This window comes from Eretmochelys imbricata, chromosome 19, assembly GCF_965152235.1.
Source record: "Eretmochelys imbricata isolate rEreImb1 chromosome 19, rEreImb1.hap1, whole genome shotgun sequence".
Taxonomy (NCBI): domain Eukaryota; kingdom Metazoa; phylum Chordata; order Testudines; family Cheloniidae; genus Eretmochelys; species Eretmochelys imbricata.
Window position 1 is genome coordinate 10,360,302 of NC_135590.1, and position 22,220 is coordinate 10,382,521.

At 46.2% G+C, this 22,220-nt stretch overlaps 1 protein-coding gene across 2 annotated transcripts; it reads left to right on the forward strand.

Moving 5' to 3' along the window:
• Positions 1-5,168: 5,168 nt before the first annotated feature.
• NUDC (nuclear distribution C, dynein complex regulator) lies at positions 5,169-21,586 on the forward strand. Of its 2 annotated transcripts, none has more exons than XM_077838031.1 (9): positions 5,169-5,328; positions 9,075-9,152; positions 13,844-14,047; positions 14,630-14,716; positions 15,129-15,245; positions 15,737-15,931; positions 16,972-17,055; positions 18,146-18,264; positions 20,095-21,586. In XM_077838031.1, the coding sequence occupies exons 1-9, from the start codon at positions 5,230-5,232 to the stop codon at positions 20,144-20,146; spliced, it is 1,035 nt and encodes a 344-aa protein (XP_077694157.1). In that variant the 5' UTR covers positions 5,169-5,229; the 3' UTR covers positions 20,147-21,586. The 2 variants fall into 2 exon arrangements, with proteins under 2 accessions (XP_077694157.1, XP_077694158.1); XM_077838032.1 differs by lacking the exon at positions 5,169-5,328 and adding an exon at positions 5,445-5,631.
• The last annotated feature ends 634 nt before the right edge of the window (positions 21,587-22,220 follow it).

Genomic DNA, 22,220 nt, shown 5'->3' on the forward strand with positions numbered 1-22,220 from the left:
ACCCTGGTTCTCATGGGAGACTTCAATCACCCTGATATCTGCTGGGAGAGCAATATAGCGGTGCACAGACAATCCAGGAAGTTCTTGGAAAATGTAGGGGACAATTTCCTGGTGCAAGTGCTGGAGGAACCAACTAGGGGCAGAGCTCTTCTTGACCTGCTGCTCACAAACCGGGAAGAATTAGTAGGGGAAGCTAAAGTGGATGGGAACCTGGGAGGCAGTGACCATGAGATGGTCGAGTTCAGGATCCTGACACAAGGAAGAAAGGAAAGCAGCAGAATACGGACCCTGGACTTCAGAAAAGCAGACTTTGACTCCCTCCGGGAAGTGATGGGCAAGATCCCCTGGGAGAATAACATGAGGGGGAAAGGAGTCCAGGAGAGCTGGCTGTATTTTAAAGAATCCTTATTGAGGTTACAGGGACAAACCATCCCGATGTGTAGAAAGAATAGTAAATATGGCAGGCGACCAGCTTGGCTTAACAGTGAAATCCTTGCTGATCTTAAATACAAAAAAGAAGCTTACAAGAAGTGGAAGATTGGGCAAATGACCAGGGATGGGTATAAAAATATTGCTTGGGCATGCAGGAGTAAAATCAGGAAGGCCAAATCACACCTGGAGTTGCAGCTAGCAAGAGATGTTAAGAGTAACAAGAAGGGTTTCTTCAGGTATGTTAGCAACAAGAAGAAAGTCAAGGAAAGTGTGGGCCCCTTACTGAATGGGGGAGGCAACCTAGTGACAGAGGATGCGGAAAAAGCTAATGTACTCAATGCTTTTTTTGCCTCTGTCTTCACGAAAAAGGTCAGCTCCCAGACTACTGCACTGAGCAGCACAGCGTGGGGAGGAGGTGACCAGCCCTCTGTGGAGAAAGAAGTGGTTCGGGACTATTTAGAAAAGCTGGACGTGCACAAGTCCATGGGGCCAGATGCGTTGCATCCGAGAGTGCTAAAGGAGTTGGCGGATGTGATTGCAGAGCCATTGGCCATTACCTTTGAAAACTCATGGCGATCGGGAGAAGTCCCGGACGACTGGAAAAAGGCTAACGTAGTGCCCATCTTTAAAAAAGGGAAGAAGGAGGATCCTGGGAACTACAGGCCAGTCAGCCTCACCTCAGTCCCCGGAAAAATCATGGAGCAGGTCCTCAAGGAATCAATTCTGAAGCACTGAGAGGAGAAGAAAGTGATCAGGAACAGTCAGCATGGATTCACCAAGGGCAAGTCATGCCTAACTAATCTAATTGCCTTCTATGACGAGATAACTGGTTCTGTGGATGAAGGAAAAACAGTGGACGTTTTGTTCCTTGACTTCAGCAAAGCTTTTGACACTGTCTCCCACAGTATTCTTGCCAGCAAGTTAAAGAAGTATGGGTTGGATGAATGCACTATAAGGTGGATAGAAAGCTGGCTAGATTGTCGGGCTCAACGGGTAGTGATCAATGGCTCCATGTCTAGTTGGCAGCCGGTATCAAGTGGAGTGCCCCAAGGGTCGGTCCTGGGGCTGGTTTTGTTCAATATCTTCATAAATGATCTGGAGGATGGTGTGGATTGCACCCTCAGCAAGTTTGCAGATGACACTAAACTGGCAGGAGAGGTAGATGCACTGGAGGGTAGGGATAGGATACAGAGGGAGCTAGACAAATTGGAGGATTGGGCCAAAAGAAATCTGATGTGGTTCAACAAGGACAAGTGCAGAGTCCTGCACTTAGGACAGAAGAATCCCATGCACCGCTACAGACTAGGGACCGAATGGCTCGGCAGCAGTTCTGCAAAAAAGGACCTAGGGGTTACAGTGGACGAGAAGCTGGATATGAGTCAACAGTGTGCCCTTGTTGCCAAGAAGGCTAATGGCATTTTGGGATGTATATGTAGGGGCATTGCCAGCAGATCGAGGGACGTGATTGTTCCCCTCTATTCGACACTGGTGAGGCCTCATCTGGAGTACTGTGTCCAGTTTTGGGCCCCACACTACAAGAAGGATGTGGAAAAATTGGAGAGAGTCCAGCGGAGGGCAAAAAAATGATTAGGGGTCTGGAACACATGACTTATGAGGAGAGGCTGAGGGAACTGGGATTGTTTAGTCTGCGGAAGAGAAGAATGAGGGGGGATTTGATAGCTGCTTTCAACTACCTGAAAGCGGGTTCCAAAGAGGATGGCTCTAGACTGTTCTCAGTGGTAGCAGATGACAGAACAAGGAGTAATGGTCTCAAGTTGCAGTGGGGGAGATTTAGGTTGGATATTAGGAAAAACTGTTTCACTAGGAGGGTGGTGAAACACTGGAATGCGTTACCTAGGGAGGTGGTGGAATCTCCTTCCTTAGAAGTTTTTAAGGTCAGGTTTGACAAAGCCCTGGCTGGGATGATTTAATTGGGGATCGGTCCTGCTTTGAGCAGGAGGTTGGACTAGATGACCTCCTGAGGTCCCTTCCAACCCTGATAGTCTAGGATTCTAAATAAATAAATACAGGACACTGGGCCCCCTTTGCAAAATGTGCCATGGAACTCTTAGTGATCACAAATGCTCAGGATCTCAGTTTTACATTTCAGCCTAAAGATGGCACTTCCAGCAACACAAGATCTCCTAATACCATACTGGAGCATTAGCTCAGAACTGCTTCAGAAGGAAGAGCTCCATATTCTGAATCACAATCACCACTAATGACAGGTTTCAGAGTAACAGCCGTGTTAGTCTGTCTTCGCAAAAAGAAAAGGAGTACTTGTGGCACCTTAGAGACTAACCAATTTATTTGAGTATGAGCTTTCGTGAGCTACAGCTCACTTCATCGGATGCATACCGTGGAAACTGCAGAAGACATTATATACACACAGAGACCATGAAACAATACCTCCTCCCACCCCACTGTCCAAGGGTGAGAAAACCTGGATTTGTGCTGGAAATGGCCCAACTTGATGATCACTTTAGATAAGCTATTACCAGCAGGACAGTGGGGTGGGAGGAGGTATTGTTTCATGGTCTCTGTGTGTATATAATGTCTTCTGCAGTTTCCACGGTATGCATCCGATGAAGTGAGCTGTAGCTCACGAAAGCTCATGCTCAAATAAATTGGTTAGTCTCTAAGGTGCCACAAGTACTCCTTTTCTAATCACCACTAAGAATCCCGAATTCCACATTACTACACATCATCTCCAAGGAACCCTAACGTAGATATTTTCTCTTCAATATGATACATACATGTTGCTTAATTTTTTCAGCCCTGGATTTAGAAGATCGAATAGCAATGGATTTGTGAGTGAAAATATAAGAACCTACTTAACCAACTACTATTTCAGCTTTTCTCTCCCCTCCAAAATCTGAGCAACCAACAAGATAAGGAAACACAAACACAAATTTCACCCAAAGGAGTACCTCCACATTTCCAAATTCCTTCTAACCTCTATTTGAACTGCACTTACAGCATATTATTGGATGTCATTTTTACAGCAGCTTTCATGCTGAAGGCTCCCACAACAGTGGATAGTCGGTACATATTGTATTCAACAGTGAGTGGAATGGAGATTTTGGCTAAGGACAGTGAGACAAATCCACAGTTCTTACTGAAAGTGCAGCTTGAAAGGGCCTTATGACCTGATTTTCAGATGGGCTGAGCACACAGTGAAGTCAAGGGGAGCTTCAGATGCTGAGCACCTCTGAAAATCATCCCACTGGATTTTGAAGATCTTGTCTGAAAAACCCACATGTAGCAAACTACATGGAAATAAATTTAACTTCTTCTGAAGAACAAAGGGCTGAAGAGAGCCTAATTATTAGTACCTGCAGTTCCAAAGAATCCCAATATTTCAAAACTGATTCTTAGATCATTAAACAAACATCTCCCCAAGATAGCCTCTTTGTACCACTAACACTGGAAAGCACCGAGATCTCTCTGAAGCAGAGCAGAGTGAAAATGGGGCGCTTTGTTTTGATCAGATATATTGCACTCAGAACAAATGGACCTGGCATTTATCTCTTGTTCCACCCCACTGTTTTGCAGCGGTCTAAAAAGAGCCCATATTTTGCCTTCCCATTCCAGTGCACAAGAAGAGGGGAACCTGATACAGTCACACTGTGGTCAAAAAGTCCCAAGCAGTTTAATCACTAAATTGTGTAGGTGCCTCAGCAACGAGCAGAGTAGCCCAGAAAGGGTGAAAACAGAGAGAAACTGTTCTATACAAAGGGTGACATGTTGGGTGTTGCTTAAGAGAATGATCTGTCTTTCCAGGCCTCAGTCATGAAATTGGTCTGGGTTACTAATAACAGCATGGTAAGAGTTAGGAGCCATTTCCTCTAGTGACTATAGTGATACCGTCCTTTATCAACAGCAGCATGTTTGACCATTGAAGTGGATGCATCAGCTTGGTCATGTGTTTGCTGCTCCTGGTGTTTTTCATTGTGATTAGAGTCAGGAACATGTTACTTCCTTCAGTCAGTATGCAAGCTTGTCATCAGCAATCTGGCTGCCCTCGAGCAACAGAGAGTTGTCTTCCTTGGTTTTGCTTCTTTGCCCTTGGTTCCACATGTGAGGCTGACCTATCCTTTGGAGGCGTTTGAGAAGCCCTAGTTTAAACGTTCCCTCACAGCGTTTGCAACCCAGACATCAAGGCCGCCAGGCCCGTGAGGAGAGGGAAAGGAAACAGGCTCCTCTAATCCCTACCCAAGTGGAATGAGCAGAAAGTGTGGTACCCCTCCCCACATAGCCCTCCCTTGGTAGGTAGCACCCCGCCCCCCCCCCCCCTTCAACCCCCAGGATGCCCTCCCAGGAACATGGAGTCCCATAACCTCTCCCTTTTGATCACCAAGGCCCATGACTCCTTCCCTTTGACCCCATCACAGGCATCTACCACCATGCCTCTCCCTTTGACCCTAATACAGGAGTCCCCCGGACACCCTAGGGCTCCCACCCCAGAACCAGGACCCTTTACGCCCCTATAACCCCTGACCTTTGACCCCTCCCCCTTAGGACTACGCGGCCCTGCGCAGATTTTTCTGGAAGGTCCCGGACGTTGTCAGTAACCATAGAAACCAACGCCAAGCGCAGACCCTGTGTCGGGGCTCCCGCCTCTTCTCCGTGGATTGGCCGCGGCGACAGCCAATCAACTAGCAGATTGGGGGGATTTGGGCGCGAGGATTGGCTGACGGGCTCAGCGGCCGAGTGGTGGCGGGGTTTCCGGTTCCGGTGTGAGGCATCCGCATCGGCGGCGGCGGCAGCGGCAGCAGCAGCAGCAGCAGCGGGCCAATGATGGGGCCGAGCGCGGCGGAGGCGGCGGAGCAGGAGGAGCGCTTCGACGGGATGCTGTTGGCCATGGCCCAGCAGCACCAGGGCGGCGTGCGGGAGGTAACGCCCGGATGGACGCGCTCGTCAGGCCGCCCCTCCCCCACCTTCGACTCCTCCCCCCTGAGCTCCGAACTCTGTTCCGGGGCCGCGTGAAATGGGAACGGGGGCGGGCGAGCTGGGGTGCAGGGCTCACCCCACCCTGGTTGGGAGCCCCCTGGAGATGAGTCTGGAGTAAAGCTGTGATACCCCCCAGCTCCTGTGCACGTGCTCTGGTGGCTGCATTAAGCCATGTGGTTCTCTTCCCTCCCCCGCCATCTGATGTGCCCGTTATTTCCCCTCCTGCCTTCGTGCTTGGCGACTTTGGTAGGGAAATGGTGATTCTTAATAAAGAGGAAGGGGTCGGTATGGTGCTTGTGTCCTGGGTCTGCGGCTGGGGTAGTCGTTTCAGAGGCAGGCATGCTCCTGTTGGTCACCCAGAGGTTGCCATGTTGCTGTTTGCCAGCAGCCTCTACACGCGTTGTTATTGCTTCCCCTAGAGTCCCCAGGACTCAGGGTGCCTGGGGTAATGGCTGGAAGACATTGACTTGAATGTATTTCCCATTAATATGGTGCTATTGACATGTATGGGCTTTCAGAGACAGCCAAGAAGACAAAATCCACACCCATGTTACAATTTCAATAGACAAAATACAAGCAAAGGGATGTAATATAAAAGTAAGTTGAATGAGTAGCTATATTAGATTACCTCACCCACCTTGTCTCTCTTTCTTATTGGACCAACTTCTATTAGTGAGAGAAAAAAAGCTCTGGAGCCACACAGACCTCTTTTTCAGGTCTGGAAATTATCATCCCAGTTCAGTAAAATATATTAGCTCACCCACTTTGTGTCTCTAATATCCTGGGACCAACACAGCTACATTACATATATATCTATAGGGCAGGTTACTTGTTTGTCAATCATGTCATTGAGTCCTATCCCTGGAGAGTGTGACCCTAAGAAAAAACATATTGAGTCAGACCTATGGTTTTCTAGCACAGTATCCCATTTTCTAACAGTGACTGGTGTTAGGTACTTCAGAGTGAGTGAATAGAACAAGGCAATTTATCAAGTGATACATCCCGCCATCCAGTCCCAGCTTCTAGCGTCGCAACCCTGATACAAGCAAAATTGTTTAAACGTGAGCCGTTTCTTTGGCCACAGAGATTTCTGTACTGATAATCATCCCAAAATGTTATGATGACCATTTACATGGTGTTTCAAATGACCTTGGAAGATAAATAGGATGGTGAGGTTACCATGGGTTTCAGGATCAAGTCCCTGCCCACATCAGTCAGGGAAACCATAGTAGCAACAGCACTTCCTACTGACATAGTATAGCTTTTAGCTGAGGTGTGGGTAGGATTTAGTCTCAGTGAGCACTATTTTCCTTTCCTCTACCATCTCCCAGAAATTTTAAATTTCTTGCAGAAATTGCCATGCTGAAACATACCTATGTAGTCTAGTCTTGTCAGATGTCTAGGGCCCTACCAAATTAAAGGTCCATTTTGGTCAATTTCACATTCATAGGATTTTAAAAATTAGTAAATTTCAGGATTTCAGCTATTTAAATCATGGTGTTGTTATTTTAGGGGTCCTGATCTGTAAAGGAGTTGAGGGGTTGCAAGGTTATTGTAGAGGGGAGGGTACTGCTACCCTTACTTCTGGGCAGCTGGAGAGCAGCAGCTGGTGGCTGGAAGCCTAGCTCTGAAGGCAGAGCCACCGCCAGCAGCAGCACAGAAGTAAGGATGGTGTAGTATGGTATTGTCACCCTTACTTCTGCACTGCTGCCTGCAGAACTGGGCCCTCAGTCAGCAACTGCCACTCTCTGGCCGCCCAGCTTTGAAGGCAGCAGCACAGAAGTAAGGGTGGATGGTATTGCCACCCTTACTTCTGCACTGCAGCTGGCGGGGCACTGCCTTCAGAGCTGGGCGCCCGGCTAACAGTCAGCGCCGTCCATCTGCCCAGATCTGAAGGCAGTGCAGAAGGCTGACCAGTAGTGTGACACCCCCCCTCTCCCAAATAACCTCCCCTACCCCCCCCCCACTCCCTTTTGGATCAGGACCCCCAATTTGAGACACTCTGGTCTCCCCTGTGAAATCTATATAATATAAGGTAAAAGCACACAAGACCAAATTTCACAGCGGGTGGCCAGATTTCATGGTCCTTGATGCATTTTTCATGGCTGTGAATTTTGTATGGCCCTACAGATGTCCGATGGAAGCAATTCCTTTTTGCAGCCCATGCATCTGGACCATTATGAAATGCTATCCTTTAGCTGTGCCATATTAGAGTATCTATTTGTCTGCTTCTATTGAGTCCATGTATCCTTTCCTTGGACAGTAAGAACTTTTCTTGGTTTAGGGCCTGGAAATGAGAATACTTGCTCAAATAGTTCTCATTTACCAGACTGTTTAAAAAAAAAAATTGTTCAGTGTGATACTAATAAGATTAGGAAAAAGTGATAAGGGATTGTAACAACTATTTCAAGACTTACAGACTTTTCTTGCAGCTGTGCAACAGGTTGGCTTTATTAAACCAGTGCAGTAGGTATTAAGACCTTGTTTGCATTGTTGCCACTCAGTAAAAGATGTAAGGGTGGCAATTTTGCAACAGAAAAGCTTCAAAAACAGACTCCAGCGAGAAACTGCTGAGCTTGAATTAATATGCAAACTAGATACCATTAACTTGGGTTTGAATAGAGACTGGGAGTGGCTGGGTCATTACACATATTGAATCTATTTCCTTAAGTTAAGTATCTCACACTTTGTCAACTGTCTAAGTGGGCCATCCTGATTATCACTACAAATGTTTTTTTCTCCTGCTGATAATAGTTCATCTTAACTAATTAGCCTCTCACAGTTCGTATGGTAACTTCCAACTTATCTGTGTTTATATCTAACTGTATGTTCCATTCTATGCATCTGATAAAGTGAGCTGTAGCTCACGAAAGCTTATGCTCTAATAAATGTTAGTCTCTAAGGTGCCAAAAATACTCCTGTTCTAGTTTGCATTGCTGGCCATTGTTAATTACAAAATTTTACAGATTAATTTTCTTTAGTGAAGTCTAGGATACTGATTCACATGTGCTTTACTTCTTATAAGTATAGCTGCAGTTTATAATTCTTCATATTTAAGTAAGTGTGCTGTAGTCTCTCTCTCAAAAAAAAAAAGATTTGATCACATAAGGTCTCCTATGGCTACTACAGCATTGCTCAGAGCTGAGGAATGACTTGGTGAGAGAGAACTACTGGGGTTTTTACATGAGCAAAGAGACCTAAGTTTGAGAGTTATTTTTAAAAAAAAAAAATCCTCACGCACCAGATAGTTTTAAGGTTATAATTCTAGAAGCCCCCACTGTAACTATAGTAGTCATGGTGCTTCTAAAGGAAGGTGACTTCAAAAGGAATTTATCAGTCCTTGCCCATTGTATAATCTCATAAAAATCTCTTGAAGGTAGAGAATCCAGAAGGCATATCTTTGCAGAATACGCTAATTGTTTCTGATAAATAGGTACGGGAGTTTGATGTCAAGATTTAAACAGATCTCCAAGTAGACTTGGCTGGGGATTACTGTACAGAACATCAAAAAAAACCAAACCTCTCCTTACTGAGGCGAGAAGTACTGATGGGAACTAGCATCTCTTGTTGATCTGGTGGCAGTTTGGTGTCCTGGCAGGCCAAGAGTAAAGTTATTTTGTTTGTTTTCTCTTGGGAAGTTGAAATCTTTTTTCCAAGTCTTCTGAAACTACCTGTCTTTTGTCTTTCAGCTTGTGAACACGTTCTTCAGTTTCCTCAGACGTAAAACTGATTTCTTCATAGGAGGAGAAGAGGGAGTAGCAGAGAAGGTAACTCCCCTGATATTTTCATGATTGATTTCTTACATATCTAGAGCATAGCTTGCTCTATCTGGAAACACTCATTTCTGTGGCAGACTGAGTTCTCCATATTCTCCAGTTACTGCTCTGCCTCCACATGCTCTCCTATTGCCATCAGATTCTTTTTACTGCTCTATGGGCCTGACTTTCTGTGAAACTGCTGAAACATACTAAGGAAACAAGGTAATAATAGACTGCCCCATCCACAGCTGAGCATGTTTGCTTGTGTGAGTGGCATCAGCGGTGAAAGGTTGTTGGTTTTTTTGGCCATGCTCTGGCCAAAGGCTTGTTTGGAAAGCAAGCCTGCCAGACATACTGATTTAACTGTGACAGACACCGCAGGATTGATAACCCCAGGTTACCTTGTTTGTTCATTTCAGAAAAAGCACAAAGTCCGTCTCACTGCATATGCAGTTACCACTTTGTCTCTGAGCTGCAGGATACGACAGTGTTGGTGTGAGGCTGGTGGTTGCTGTGTGGGTGTGGGAGAACTGGACCCTTCAGTTTCCAGCAGGCTGGCATTCCTGACCCTACTGCAGAGTACTACATTTCATATTTAATCTCACAACAGACTTAAGTGCTCAAATATGAAGTACCTAAACTTTCTGAATGCCTTCTGTAGTTAGCTACATAGGAGTTCCAAACTTCTTCATGTTATGGACTATGTCTTAGTAACATCTCATGGAAACATTAATTTCCATACAGATCACATCCCCTCCTACTGGCTATTGAATAACATGTGTGGCCGGCAACTACAGCCATTCTTGCATGGAAAACAAAAATCAGTATTGGGAAATTAATATATTTGTAGGTGCTTTAATGCAGTTTAACAAATTCTGTGCTCTACCAACCACTGCTGATCTGAATGCCAGAGTTTGGGAACCACTGCCATATGGTTTTGTCAATGCTGCATAATCTATGAAATGGAAAAAGCAGCTTTAGGATGAAAATGATGCAAATGATTAACTCTTCTTCCTCCCCTCAGTCTGGGGAGAGACTAGTTAGAAATCTTCAAGATCACAAAGATTGGCATATAGTTATAGAAAGAAAATGTGATTAGCACTCCTGATAGTTTCAGATGACTGACACCCCTCCCCATTTTTTTTTTTAAAAGAACCTTCCTGTGTTTGACTGAGGGTTTGTTTTTAAAATTATCATCCTCACTTTGGATTCATTCCTCAGTAAGGGCAAGTCTTTGACAAATCACTATACAGGCAGTAAACGATACTACATGCAAATACATATTTTGTACTTCTGGTCATGGCTATTCAAATGCTGAAGCAACTTTAAGGGTCTTCCAACATTTGAAACAGAGCCAATTTCACCGTCAAATGGTTGCAGAACACCCTGCCACTTGCTGCTGGGTATGCATCAGTGTCCTGATCTCAGCCCCTGACTCTCCTGAGATGTAGGTTAGGTGGACAGAAATAGCATGTTTCTCCCACCTCCATTTGGGAAAGAACACTGAGCCTGTTTCACGCAGCTCTTTGGGATCATAGCTTGGAATTTGACTAGCTGTAGAGGCAGGAAAACCATAATGTTGAATCCTCTTTTGTGGAGGGAGAAAGATTCTGGAGAAAATCTTTTCATAGGGCAGCTCCACCAAGCAGCACCCCCACAACAGGCTGTGGCCTGACAGGTTCTCCCAGCCTCAGTTTCTCCTTCTTATCCACACATGAAGAGAACATAGTCTGTCTCTGATACAAAGCTTGCCCTGGGCATAACTGGTACACACCATTGCAGTTATTCCCCAAAAACCTTGTAATAAAGCCATTCTGCAGTTTCCACAGTAAACATATGAAGATACAGTGGGTCCCCCCGCCATTCCCCTCTTCAGGTTGAGCTCTGCCACATCACCGACCCAAGTCAATAACAGCACTCTGTTCCAAGTTCTTTTTACACCCGTGTAGAGTCCCTCTCTCCAGGCCTTCCTGCCTGAGAGTGACCAGTCTTCTTGCAACCCTTCACTCAGGTCTTTGCCATAAGAGCTTCCCCTCCTGCAGTGTTCCACTCCTCCAGGCCTCCCTTCCTGTAAGCCCTGCCCCTTGGCAGGGGATCCACTTCCTGCATCAACCCTCTTTCTTCCAGGCTTGGCTTCCCCTCACCAAGCTGTATCATCCCCTTTTTCCTAGGAGCCACTACCCAAGCCTTCCACTCATCTAGGATTCCCCACTTCAATGAGTTCTCACCAGCAGTTCTGTTCCAGTTCTTATATGAATTCAGCTCTCTTCCAAGCAACTCCTGCCACCTTTTCCTTGCTGCTCACTCTCAGGTTCAGGCACTATTCACCTGTTCTGACTCTCCCAATCTCCTGTCCTCTAGTGCCCAGATGCCCTCTCTTAAGCTTAATTTGGGGTCAACTGACCAGTTGCAGGTGCACTGGCTTCTTCCCTCTTAAAGGGCCAGTGTTACCCTGTGACACACCTGTCTCCTTTTCACTTCCCTTCCCCAAATGAATTAGAATGCTATTTTAGTAGTACCATCCTTTTGGCTTTTTGGAGACTCAATTCCACTTCTATGTATACAACAGAGGGAGTGTGTTTTGAATATCATATCAAAGAAGATACTACAGGCCAGTGTTCCCTCTAATTTTTTCCATCCATGTGTGGAATAAATTTGTAATGTGCACCAATATTGAGGTAATGTGCAGATCTGTGTCACCAGTAGAAACAAAAAGCCCCATAATTTTTTAATTACCATAGGGATAATTATGCATTTTAGAACTCACTACTCAAAGAATTAAATTTTAAGCATAAAAGAAATAAAATTATGAAATGCATAGACCAGTCCAGAAACTAAAATAATAGCACTTCGAAAGAATCAAATGACATAGAATATATGTGCACTGCAGGAAGTACCAAGAAGTACCAACAACAACACAAGTATGTGTTGGAAGGTGAATGTGTCAGAGAGTGTGCGTGTGAGAGAGACACAGACAGTGTGCATGCTCTGGCCGCTGGGGAAGTCAGGGACTGTGCGCTATCTCTTTAAGGCACTCACTCATCACAGCAGCTCTCCTGCTCCTGAGCCCTGTGTTCTCCTCCCGCTCTGTGGAAATGGGGTACATGGGCCGGGGGGGGGGGGGAGGCAGGGGAAGCAGGACACCCTGATATCGGCACCCCCTCTGTCCCCCTCCACAGCAAGCAGGAGGGTCCCAGGAGCAGCTGTCCAGGGGTTCCAAGATAGAGGGCAGGAGCAATGTGACTGCAGAGCAGTTGGGGGAGGGCCACCTGAGCACATGCTGCCGTGGCTCTGCTAATCAAGTGCGTGATTCACTCCTGGGTGGTCCCTCAGCTTAGAGGGAACAGAGTACTGCACTCCTGCTGTGTACATAAAGATTTAATAATAATTGTATCTTTCTCCCCCTGTACTGGTTTGCAGTCAGTTGTATAATTAGCTGAGGTCCAGAATCTCTGAGCTGCTTTGGCTTAGTTCACCCTGATAAGTGTCAATCACATCCTTGGCACTTCTTCTGATTAAACTCATACCCTTTGATATAAGGAATCTCTTCTTCCCCTCCTCTTGATTCCCATCTGTGATGGTTACCAGGGGTACCCAGCATTGCTCCCACCTGCCCTGTATTACATTCTCCCCAGATGTTCTCTTTCCTGTCTGAAGAGCTTGTGTGTCTTCCATAGTAGAACTATGTTTTCACTACGTGCTGCCTTGCACAGTACCTCTGGCATTATCAACAGCTGGGTTATTTCTCTGGCTTCCTGCCTGTTTACTCAACTCTCCCTCCAAGCAGTGCAGCCATTTACGTCACAGACCTTGATATTCTGCCTTTCTTGGGTGCTCCTGGGGCAGGGTTATATGGTAACTTGGTCCCAAGCAATATAATTTGGTTTTCAAATTTTTAAAATCTCTCTCCCACAAACTATACCTTCTAGGTTTTTAAGTATTCATTGTTATTTCTTCCCCCCAGCCCCCTTCTGCCAACAATGCAAGGTGTTTACAAAAAATAGTATGAATGCAAGTTCTCCATCCTAAATAGCTTACCATCTAAATATTAAATTGGATAATTATCCATCTAGTGTATATGGGGATGCTTCAGATGGGAAAGGTCTTCAGTGTACTCCACCTGGAAAGCATCCGGATCCAGTTATTATACTCCTATAACTTCTTCCACGGGGGGAATCTCAAAGCATTGACAAACACTAGTTATCAGAGCCTCCTGGTCCTCTGTGAGTTAGGACAGTATTCTTCTCATTTTACAGATGAGTGAGGCACAGAGACTACATGAATAGTTTAAGGTGAGACTACAAATCCTTGGCACAGAGCTGAATATACAAACTAGGGTCCTGAATCTCCATTGCACTTTCACCTCTGCAAAGTAGCTGTTAAACACTGTCAAATCAAATGGTAGGATTTTACACTACACAAGGTACAGGGCAATGGAGAATCCAGCTCAAGGAGTACTTTTCTCCTATGGGCAGGGATTTGGAAAGTATTTTGAACTTTCCCAGATATTCTGTCAGACACCATCTCAAATCTGGGATGAAAAGAGGGGGAAATATCCCTAGGTCAGTGCTTTTGGGGAACGTGTCTGCTCTGCAGTAGACGTATAAGGGAGGTGAAGTCTCCCTTCAGCTGCTGCCACCCAGGTTCGGGAGTATGGTGAAGTCTTAAAACTCCTCCATCATTGGGCTTCTTTCTTTCAGTTAATCACAGAGACGTTCAACCACCACAACAAGCTGGCTCAGAAAGAGCGGAAGGAGAAAAAGGCCCGGCAAGAGGCAGAACGGCGTGAAAAGGCAGAGCGAGCTGCCAAACTCGTTAAAGAAAAGAAGCAGGAGGATAATGAGCCAAGGATCAAGGAGCTTACAGAGGAAGAGGCGGAAAGGTTGCAACAGGAAATTGACCAGGTGAGAGCTCAGTATGGTGCACGTGTGTGCACACACACATCTGCCTTTTAAAAGGAGACTGTCTGGGGCTAGAGCCAGCCTTCTTTGTTGGCTTGTGTGCAGCCCAATCAGTAGTGACTGGTATAATTCAGTTAGAAGCTTTGTGCTTGTACAAATATCCAGAATACCAGGCTGGAGCAGCTGTTGCATTTCCAAGTTAATCTAAGCCTGTCCAATCTTTCTTTTCCTTGGTTCTCTTACAGGTTACTTTGCCCCAGTGCCCTCAGCAAGTGCTCTTATTGCAACAGAGCGCTCTGGCACGGTCTCTGAGTAACTCTCTGTGCAGTTACACTGGGGAAGGGAGCAGAGGAGGGCTGACACCATGCCAGACTGCCTCTCGGAGAGTGGGGCTTTCCTGTTATGTGGTGCAGTAGAGCTGGAAACCCCCCCAAGTTTCCTGTAGTTCTGAGTCATGCGCAGGTCTGCAGCTTTATCTATAGAAGGAAATGGGGCCACCTAGTGCTTTATTAGTACATTTCACTTGTCAGAGTTTCACAGATATCAGATAATCAGTCTGGGGGTTTGGGGTTTTTTTTAAAACAGAAAAAAGAGCGAAAACAAGATGAGCCCAAAGATGTCTCAGTGAAACCCTGTGAGAATCAAACAGAATCTCCAGAGCCCAGCAAACAGGTAATGTGTTCCCAGAGACTTCCTCAGTTCTGGGGAGGAGGAAGTGTGCATCTGAACAACATTGAGGTGGCCTCTCGGTATGTGGAGGAGTATGCCATTTGAACAGTGTGGAGCGTCCTCTTTCTGTGAGAGCGTGCGCTGGAGGTCTTCAGTGCTTCTGCCATCTCTACTCCCTGCCCATTTGGCGAGTGCAAAAGATTCTCAAAGACATTTCCTAATGTATTAAAAATCTGATGCTTTAAAAGGAAATCTCTGCCCTCTAATTCCAGGCTGGATCTATGTGGAGTGCCTTGGGCATCAAAAAACATAATTAACTGGAAAATCCCATATGAATTTAAAGAGCCATTCTTACTAGTGAAATGTATATGCAGGCTTGAAGACCTCTTTACTGATGCTTAAATTGTCTGTTTAGGAGACTGATGACGAAGAAGAAGAAGATGAGAAGGATAAAGGAAAACTTAAACCAAACTCTGGGAATGGGGCTGACCTTCCAAACTATAGGTGGACACAGACCCTTTCTGAATTGGATGTAAGTGCTGCCTTTGATTGGGGATGTGAGGAATTCTAGCCTTGAAACTTGAGGGCAGGCACTGCTATGAACTGTGGAGCCGTTGATGAGTAACAAGGTCAGCTAGCTCAATGATATGCTTTGTATTCTGGTTGTCCAAGAAGATAATAGTAACAGTGTTCAGCTGTAGCACACCCATAGAGGGAGAGAGCTTAGTAGACAAGATGCTTTGAGGCCTTTTTGTCATTCTGCCTCAATCTTGACCTTGTTGAAGTGAGACAGCACTCATAGTTTGCTCATCCTGTGCAACCCACTTGAGACCTGTCGGGCATCATCTTGCCAAATGTCTGCTTCAGCCCCCACAGAATCCATATATTTAATGCACAAAGAGCATGTCCTACTCTGGCATATACCGTGTAGCTCAGATGAACTCAAGGTAGAAAGTCTTGGAGCAGTAACACAAGGGAAAGTGAGAGATCTCTCTGATCCCTCTTTCTCTCTTTCCTGTCCAGCTGGCCATCCCATTCAAGGTGAGCTTTCGGCTGAAGGGGAAGGATGTGGTGGTGGACGTTCAGAGACGGCACCTGAAAGTGGGGCTGAAGGGTCACCCCCCAGTGATTGAAGGAGATCTATACAATGAAGTGAAGGTGGAGGAAAGCTCCTGGCTGATTGAGGATGGTAAAATAGTCACCGTGCACCTGGAGAAGGTAAGAACATAAATGCCATACTGGGTCAGACCAGTGATCCATACACACAGTATTTTGACACCTCAATCTCGGACAGTTCTTCAGGGCATGTGTAGACTTAAAATGGTGCAGCAGTGGATACTCCATCTCCCCTAGAGGAGGTAGCTAAATCAACAGGAGAATTCTCCCATCGATCTAGCACTGTCTACACTAGTGTTTGGTTAGTTTAATCGTGTTGCTCAGGGGTGTGGATTTTTTACTGTGACATAGTTATACTGATCTAATTTCCTAGTGAAGACCAGGCCTCAGTTTTGTCACCTAAAAAGAATGGCTCAGGTCTGGAAATTTTTCTCACATCCTGTACAAGGTACAGCAGGATGAATCAGTGATAGCATTCAGGCTCATGTCTGTTATACATCTCCTAGAGCCAGGAACCTTGAGAGTTAAGATTGTACTTCCACTCCTGTTCTTTGGTACAGTATTGCTTGAGCCTATATACTGCTCCACTTAGGAACATCAGTGTATTGAGGACTAGAGTCTGACCAGATCTTCAGCTGTAACTTTTAATTGGTCCTGGATTGGTCATTCACTCTTTGAGAATGGAGTCTGCTTTTCTTTAAAGTTGGGTGGATTATTGGAGCAAAGTTCTGATCTGTCTTTCACCTGTGGTATGTGAACATCTGGGCACAGTTAGTGTGTCATGTGCTGGCAGGTTTCAGTGTGGCAGTGTTCCTTTTATGTTATTTCAGTTGCAGTTGATTAATAATAGGAACATGGGTTTGCCCATTCTGGACGCTGTCTCCTTGCAGATTGTTGCTAGCGTTGGTAATTCCTGCCATTTGGGATTAAACTGAGGTGACTGAGAGTGGGAAAGCCACCTTATACCCAGGCTTTATCTTCTGGCGGTCATTGTCATTTAAGGGCTACGTGAGCTGGGTTTGATTCCAGTAACTCTGTTTCTTTGTAACAAAAAAGTAACCCACCTAAATATCCAGATGAGCATTTTCAGAGAATCTGCTGTTTTGTGAAGTGTTCTTTACTGCCTCCTCTCCTCTTTTTAGATCAACAAGATGGAATGGTGGAGCAAGCTAGTCTCCACGGACCCAGAAATCAACACCAAGAAAATTAACCCAGAGAACTCAAAGGTAATATCTGTTTGTCACCCCATTAGCCATAGTGAACAGGGGCTGTGTACGGTGATCAACTTGTGATCAAGGTTTTCTTAAACCTTTTGGCCTCTACCATGTATTCAATCTGCAAGCAAAGTAAATGGGGCCAAAGGACACAGAATCCAAAAGGGATGAAGACTTGGGAGAAATGTTGACCTATGAAACTATAAGAAGTGTGGCACACAACTCGTCTCAGTGCCCCATGAGAGACCTGGTCTGAATTAGAAGTGGGACTGTAGAATTTCTTGTGTCCTGGGAAAATAAGGTGTAAACTTGCCACTGCCCATGGTGACAATGTTGCATTAGTCTGAGAAGAAACCTCTGCTCTGTGTAAGGAAAACCCCTTCCCCTGACTTCAAATACCATGAGTTCAGTATCAGGGGGTAGCCGTGTTAGTCTGTATCCACAAAAACAACAAGGAGTCTGGTGGCACCTTAAAGACTAACAGATTTATTTGAGCATAAGCTTTCGTGGGTAAAAACCCCACTTCTTCAGATGCATCTGAAGAAGTGGGTTTTTTACCCACGAAAGCTTATGCTCAAATAAATCTGTTAGTCTTTAAGGTGCCACCAGACTCCTTGTTGTTTTCATGAGTTCAGTGTTACTCCAGAAAAGTTTGCTCCTATAGAATCCAGTGAGTGTTCACCTGGAGTGGTGTAGGGAGCATGTTAAAAGGAACATGAGGAGACATGTTGCCTCCTCATGGAACAGTTTTTGGATCAGAGTATGACTAACTGAATATTTGTGAGAGACTTTGTGAGTGTATTCCCTGACTGGGGTTATGGATGGCATAACTAGAAAGAGATGATCTAGCAAGTTAAATAATTCAAAAGCATGAGCTGGTATTGGCTACTTCAAAGCTACCCTGCAAACTGAATCCTGCACTCACTGCAATAAGGTTTTGCTGTTGGATTTACAGGTCAGTTTATAAGTAGGTCTGTAGTTTGCATACTATAGTGGACTGAAATTTTACTGTCTTAATTCACTGTAAGCAGAGGTTCTGTATGTAGGCCATGGGGCCTGTGGTTTATTCCTCCATCTATAACAGAATCTCTTTGGGTTTTAGTTGTCAGACCTGGACAGTGAAACTCGCAGCATGGTGGAGAAAATGATGTATGATCAACGTCAGAAATCCATGGGGCTCCCCACATCTGATGAACAGAAGAAGCAGGATATACTGAAAAAGTGCGTACAGAGAATTCATCCATGGGTACTTTCTTCCCCACCTCCCTTGAGCAATTTTGTGTGTCAGCCATATGTCATGGAGTAATGGGAGGAGGGAGAATGACTGATGGCGTGTGAGACAGGTTTGGCCTTGGAACCTGTCTGCATTCACGTGCAGAATTCAGTTGCAATGTTTTAGACATTGACCCTCCGTGAAATGTGCTGTGTTGCACAGCTCTGCTCTAGGGCTAGCTTCAAGTGCAGGGAGTAAGACACAGCAGGTGGTGTCTTGGCTGGAGGTATTGTCTCTATGGAGCCAGTGAGATCACATAAAAGCTCATTAATCTCCCTCAACCTAGTAGCCCAGATAATCTTTCCTCCCCCACACATCCTATATTAGACAGTTGTCTCCAAGCCAATAGCACGTTTATATCTTTATAGCCCTGTTTGGCGTAACTGCACCTTGGAGTTCCTGTGAGTAACTTTCCTGGCAAGGCTATATGGGGTCAGTGCCCACATCTGCTGGTGGTGAGACGAAGGGTAACTGTAGGTTGTGCAGCTTCCCCTTGTAAATGCAAAACTGCCTCTTTTCCCTGGGGTGAAACAAGGATTAGTCTAGCAGGACAGTTTTTCTGCAGACTTTACTGGCAGTACTATCTGATGTAGTTTTTTGATCAGCACCATAGGGGCTTGTTCAAGCTAAAGGTCCATGAGGGTTATGTGCTGTGTGCCTCTAGTGAGATGACTTCTTGTTCCAAAACGTACATCAGACTCGAAACTGAGATGGTCTCCTCTCACCAAGAATCTGGGTTTGCCCTTGCTTCCCTGAGCAGTGTAGACAGGATCTCTTGTACACAAGACCACTTGTTGAATGTTCTCCATAAGCTTAGTCTCAGTGTTCTTTGACTGGTGGAGAATGGGCTTGAAGTTTAGACTGTCCGGCCCATAGTGGGCTTTGGTGATGTCCAGCTACATTCCTGCTCTCTGGCAACAAAGTCCTCTCTGCTGACATGCCGCTGCAACGGCACTTCTCCAGCGTCATGCAGAATGGGAATGTGGTTGCATATAGCCCTCTGCCTAGCCAGCAGTTGCATAGTGCTGAACTACATCGGTGGGTCGCCTCCTTGTACCATATTGTTCACATTGCATGATGCAGTATTTCCAAACCTGCTTGCAGTGGCAGACGGAGCATGAAGCTAATCAAAGCTGCTGGAAGAGCTGTACATTTGGGCAGGGTTTGGCCTAACTTTACTGGAGCTGGGTTTCTGTGCTATCCTTCTCTTGCTACTATTCTCACTACCTCAGTAGCGGAGACATCCCCAACATCCCCAGTAATATGTATGACTAAGTAATATGTCTAAGGTTCGATCAGAATCCCCTCACCCCCATTATCAACATCGCAGCTGCTACGTGTCTGGCCTGAAGGTAATAGTTCCCAAGGGTGTGTCCCATTAATAACCGTTGCTCGTTTACACCTGTTGGCCTTGATGACTGGGTAATGTTACTGATATTACTAACGGGAGCAGGAAGGAGTGAGGTGGTGTCCAGGGTTCCTTGCACGGGAAGCTCTGCAAATCAACATGGCTAATGTGAGACCTGCAGGCCTGGGGAAGGGGAGGGCAGCAGCCATCATGATAGCAAGTGAAAGTGACAGTAGAGGGGGCATTGCTATCCTCTTCCTATGTGGAAGCAGCGATTAATGCCTCCCCACTATACAGGGGCTGTTGTGAGGATAGATTGAACAGTGCCTAGGAAATGTCATACTGTCTGGTGTGTTTGATGTTGCAAAGTAACATTATGTAGCATGCAGCCTACCTAGCTCATTCACTTGTGCACCTTTCTTTCTTACAGGTTCATGGAGCAGCATCCAGAAATGGACTTTTCAAAGGCTAAATTCAACTGAGCCCCTCTTTTCCCCCCCACCCCCTTGAGACATACCATGGAATGGGGCAGGATGTGCATGGGTCGGGGGGAGGGAAGGGTCATCTCCTGACCTTGGGCGAGTAAACACTCCTGTCGTCCCCAAGTGAACTTGCCACGGAAGCAGCTTCATGACTGGCATCCTTGCTGTTGTCAGTCCAGCACAATGCAAGGTCCTTGTATCAGTTTGCAGCAGCAGCGCCTGCCAGACCCGTAGCCAGCTGGCTCACATTTATATAGATCCCGAGGCCCTTGCTTGGCAGAGAGGAGGAAGTAAAGCAAAAAAGGCTAGGCAAGTCAGGCTAAAGCAATGTTTGAACATCTCGTGGGACTGTCACTTGCCTCTTGGGACCCACTAACCCCAGTCCTTGGTTAAGAACCAGTCTAGTTGTGACAGGAGGGCAGCTGATGCAGCTGTCCTCCGAGCTCCTGCTTTGAAACTGGGCAGTTGGAGCCTTGATGGGCAAAATTCCATCTTCTCTCCTCCCCCCACTCCCCCCCACATATGTACCTGCTCCAAAGCAAGCTGCACCTGTAAAACTTTTACAGGACACAGTACCCTGGCTAAGCCCCTTCCCCCCCGTGTTTATCAGTGGAACAGCTGTGGCGTTTGGGGTCTTAGTCCTACCTTCAGTAATATAGCACTGCTCACAGTGGGTAAGTCCCTTAACTCTTCCTGCATGACTGCTCTGCTCTCTTGTAGGAACAGTTGGCTTATTCTGTAACGCTTTCCTAGCCTTCATCTGTTTGCCGTGGGGGAGGTCCTCAATAAGGCCTGCCTTCACCCTTGGTCTTTGGAGTAGAGGCTAATGTGCCAATTAAACACCATTTTATCTACAACAGAGAAGGATTTTTTACTCCTCCCAGTCCACACTGGTACAAATCCATTTCAGTTATCAGAGGACATTGCGCCACTAGTCACCACACTGCTGCTCAAATTAGTGGGGAAGGGACTTTATGGCCTTTCTAGCTTGGGGGAAGCCCTAGAGCTGAATTGGGCCTGGGGAGTGAGGGGGTTCAGTGGCTGATCTGCCCACTGCATGGGATTGGCTTAGTGCTGTTGTTGAGCTTGGTGAAAGTGGGACAAGTGGCTCACTACAGAGTTGAGGGGAGAGGTCACTAAAGTGACAGAGGGGTGTGCTGAAATTCTGCTGTCCTGTGAAGGAGGAGCACTTAAGCCCTCTTGCCTTTGCAAAGGGAGGGGGTGGATGGTAGGCAGGAGGAAGCCCGCTGGAAGCTTGATCTCTCCACCTATGTCAAGTTAGTGTTTTCCAAGAGGCCTCCTCTCTTTCACCTGTTGATTGGCCAGCAAGTGTCCCCTACATTCTCTCCTCTCTGGGGTGCTGCTGACTTGAGTAACTTGTTTTCTGCATGTTCATATCATTGTTAAAGCTGCACTTGTAAAATAAAGGAAATAGGGTGACGTGCATGTGTAATTGTGTGGTAAGTAGGGTGGGGATTGATAATGGGGCAGCACCTGGTCTGAAAGCAGTAGAAGGTGGAAATGGAGAACACTAAGGGCTGGACTGATGAGGGGTTTTAGGCCAGGGAGTCTCAAACTCTGCCTGGACCAACTGTGAGCTGCAGTGCCCTGTCTGAAACATTTGAAAGCAATAATGAGGTGGGGTCTGCAGGAAGAGGCTGGTGCATTGCTGATCTGGGACTTTTAACACTCAGCTTGCCTAAGGCCGGGCACCACCTCTGACTTCCACTTCCTGAAGCACACAGCTCGGCCTGTGACTGAGCCTGGGCCCAGCTTGTACACTTTAGTCCGGGCTGGCCAACGGCCCTATTCTTTGGCCTACCCTCTGCCTATAGCAGCCCTGGTGCTCGATCTGAAGTAGCTGCCCCCCCTGCCTGATCAGTGCTGCGCCTGTGAAAAAGGCTTGGTGCATAACATGCCATGGTGGCTTTTTTTCACCACACACATTGCTGTGCAGGAACTAGGCCTGAGCCCTGGTGTGCTTATGGAGCGAGAGCAGCAGGTCTTTATTTCTCACATCAGCTGCCTCTGTATCAGATGGAGTGGAAAAGCTGCTTTTTGGTATCACTGGAGG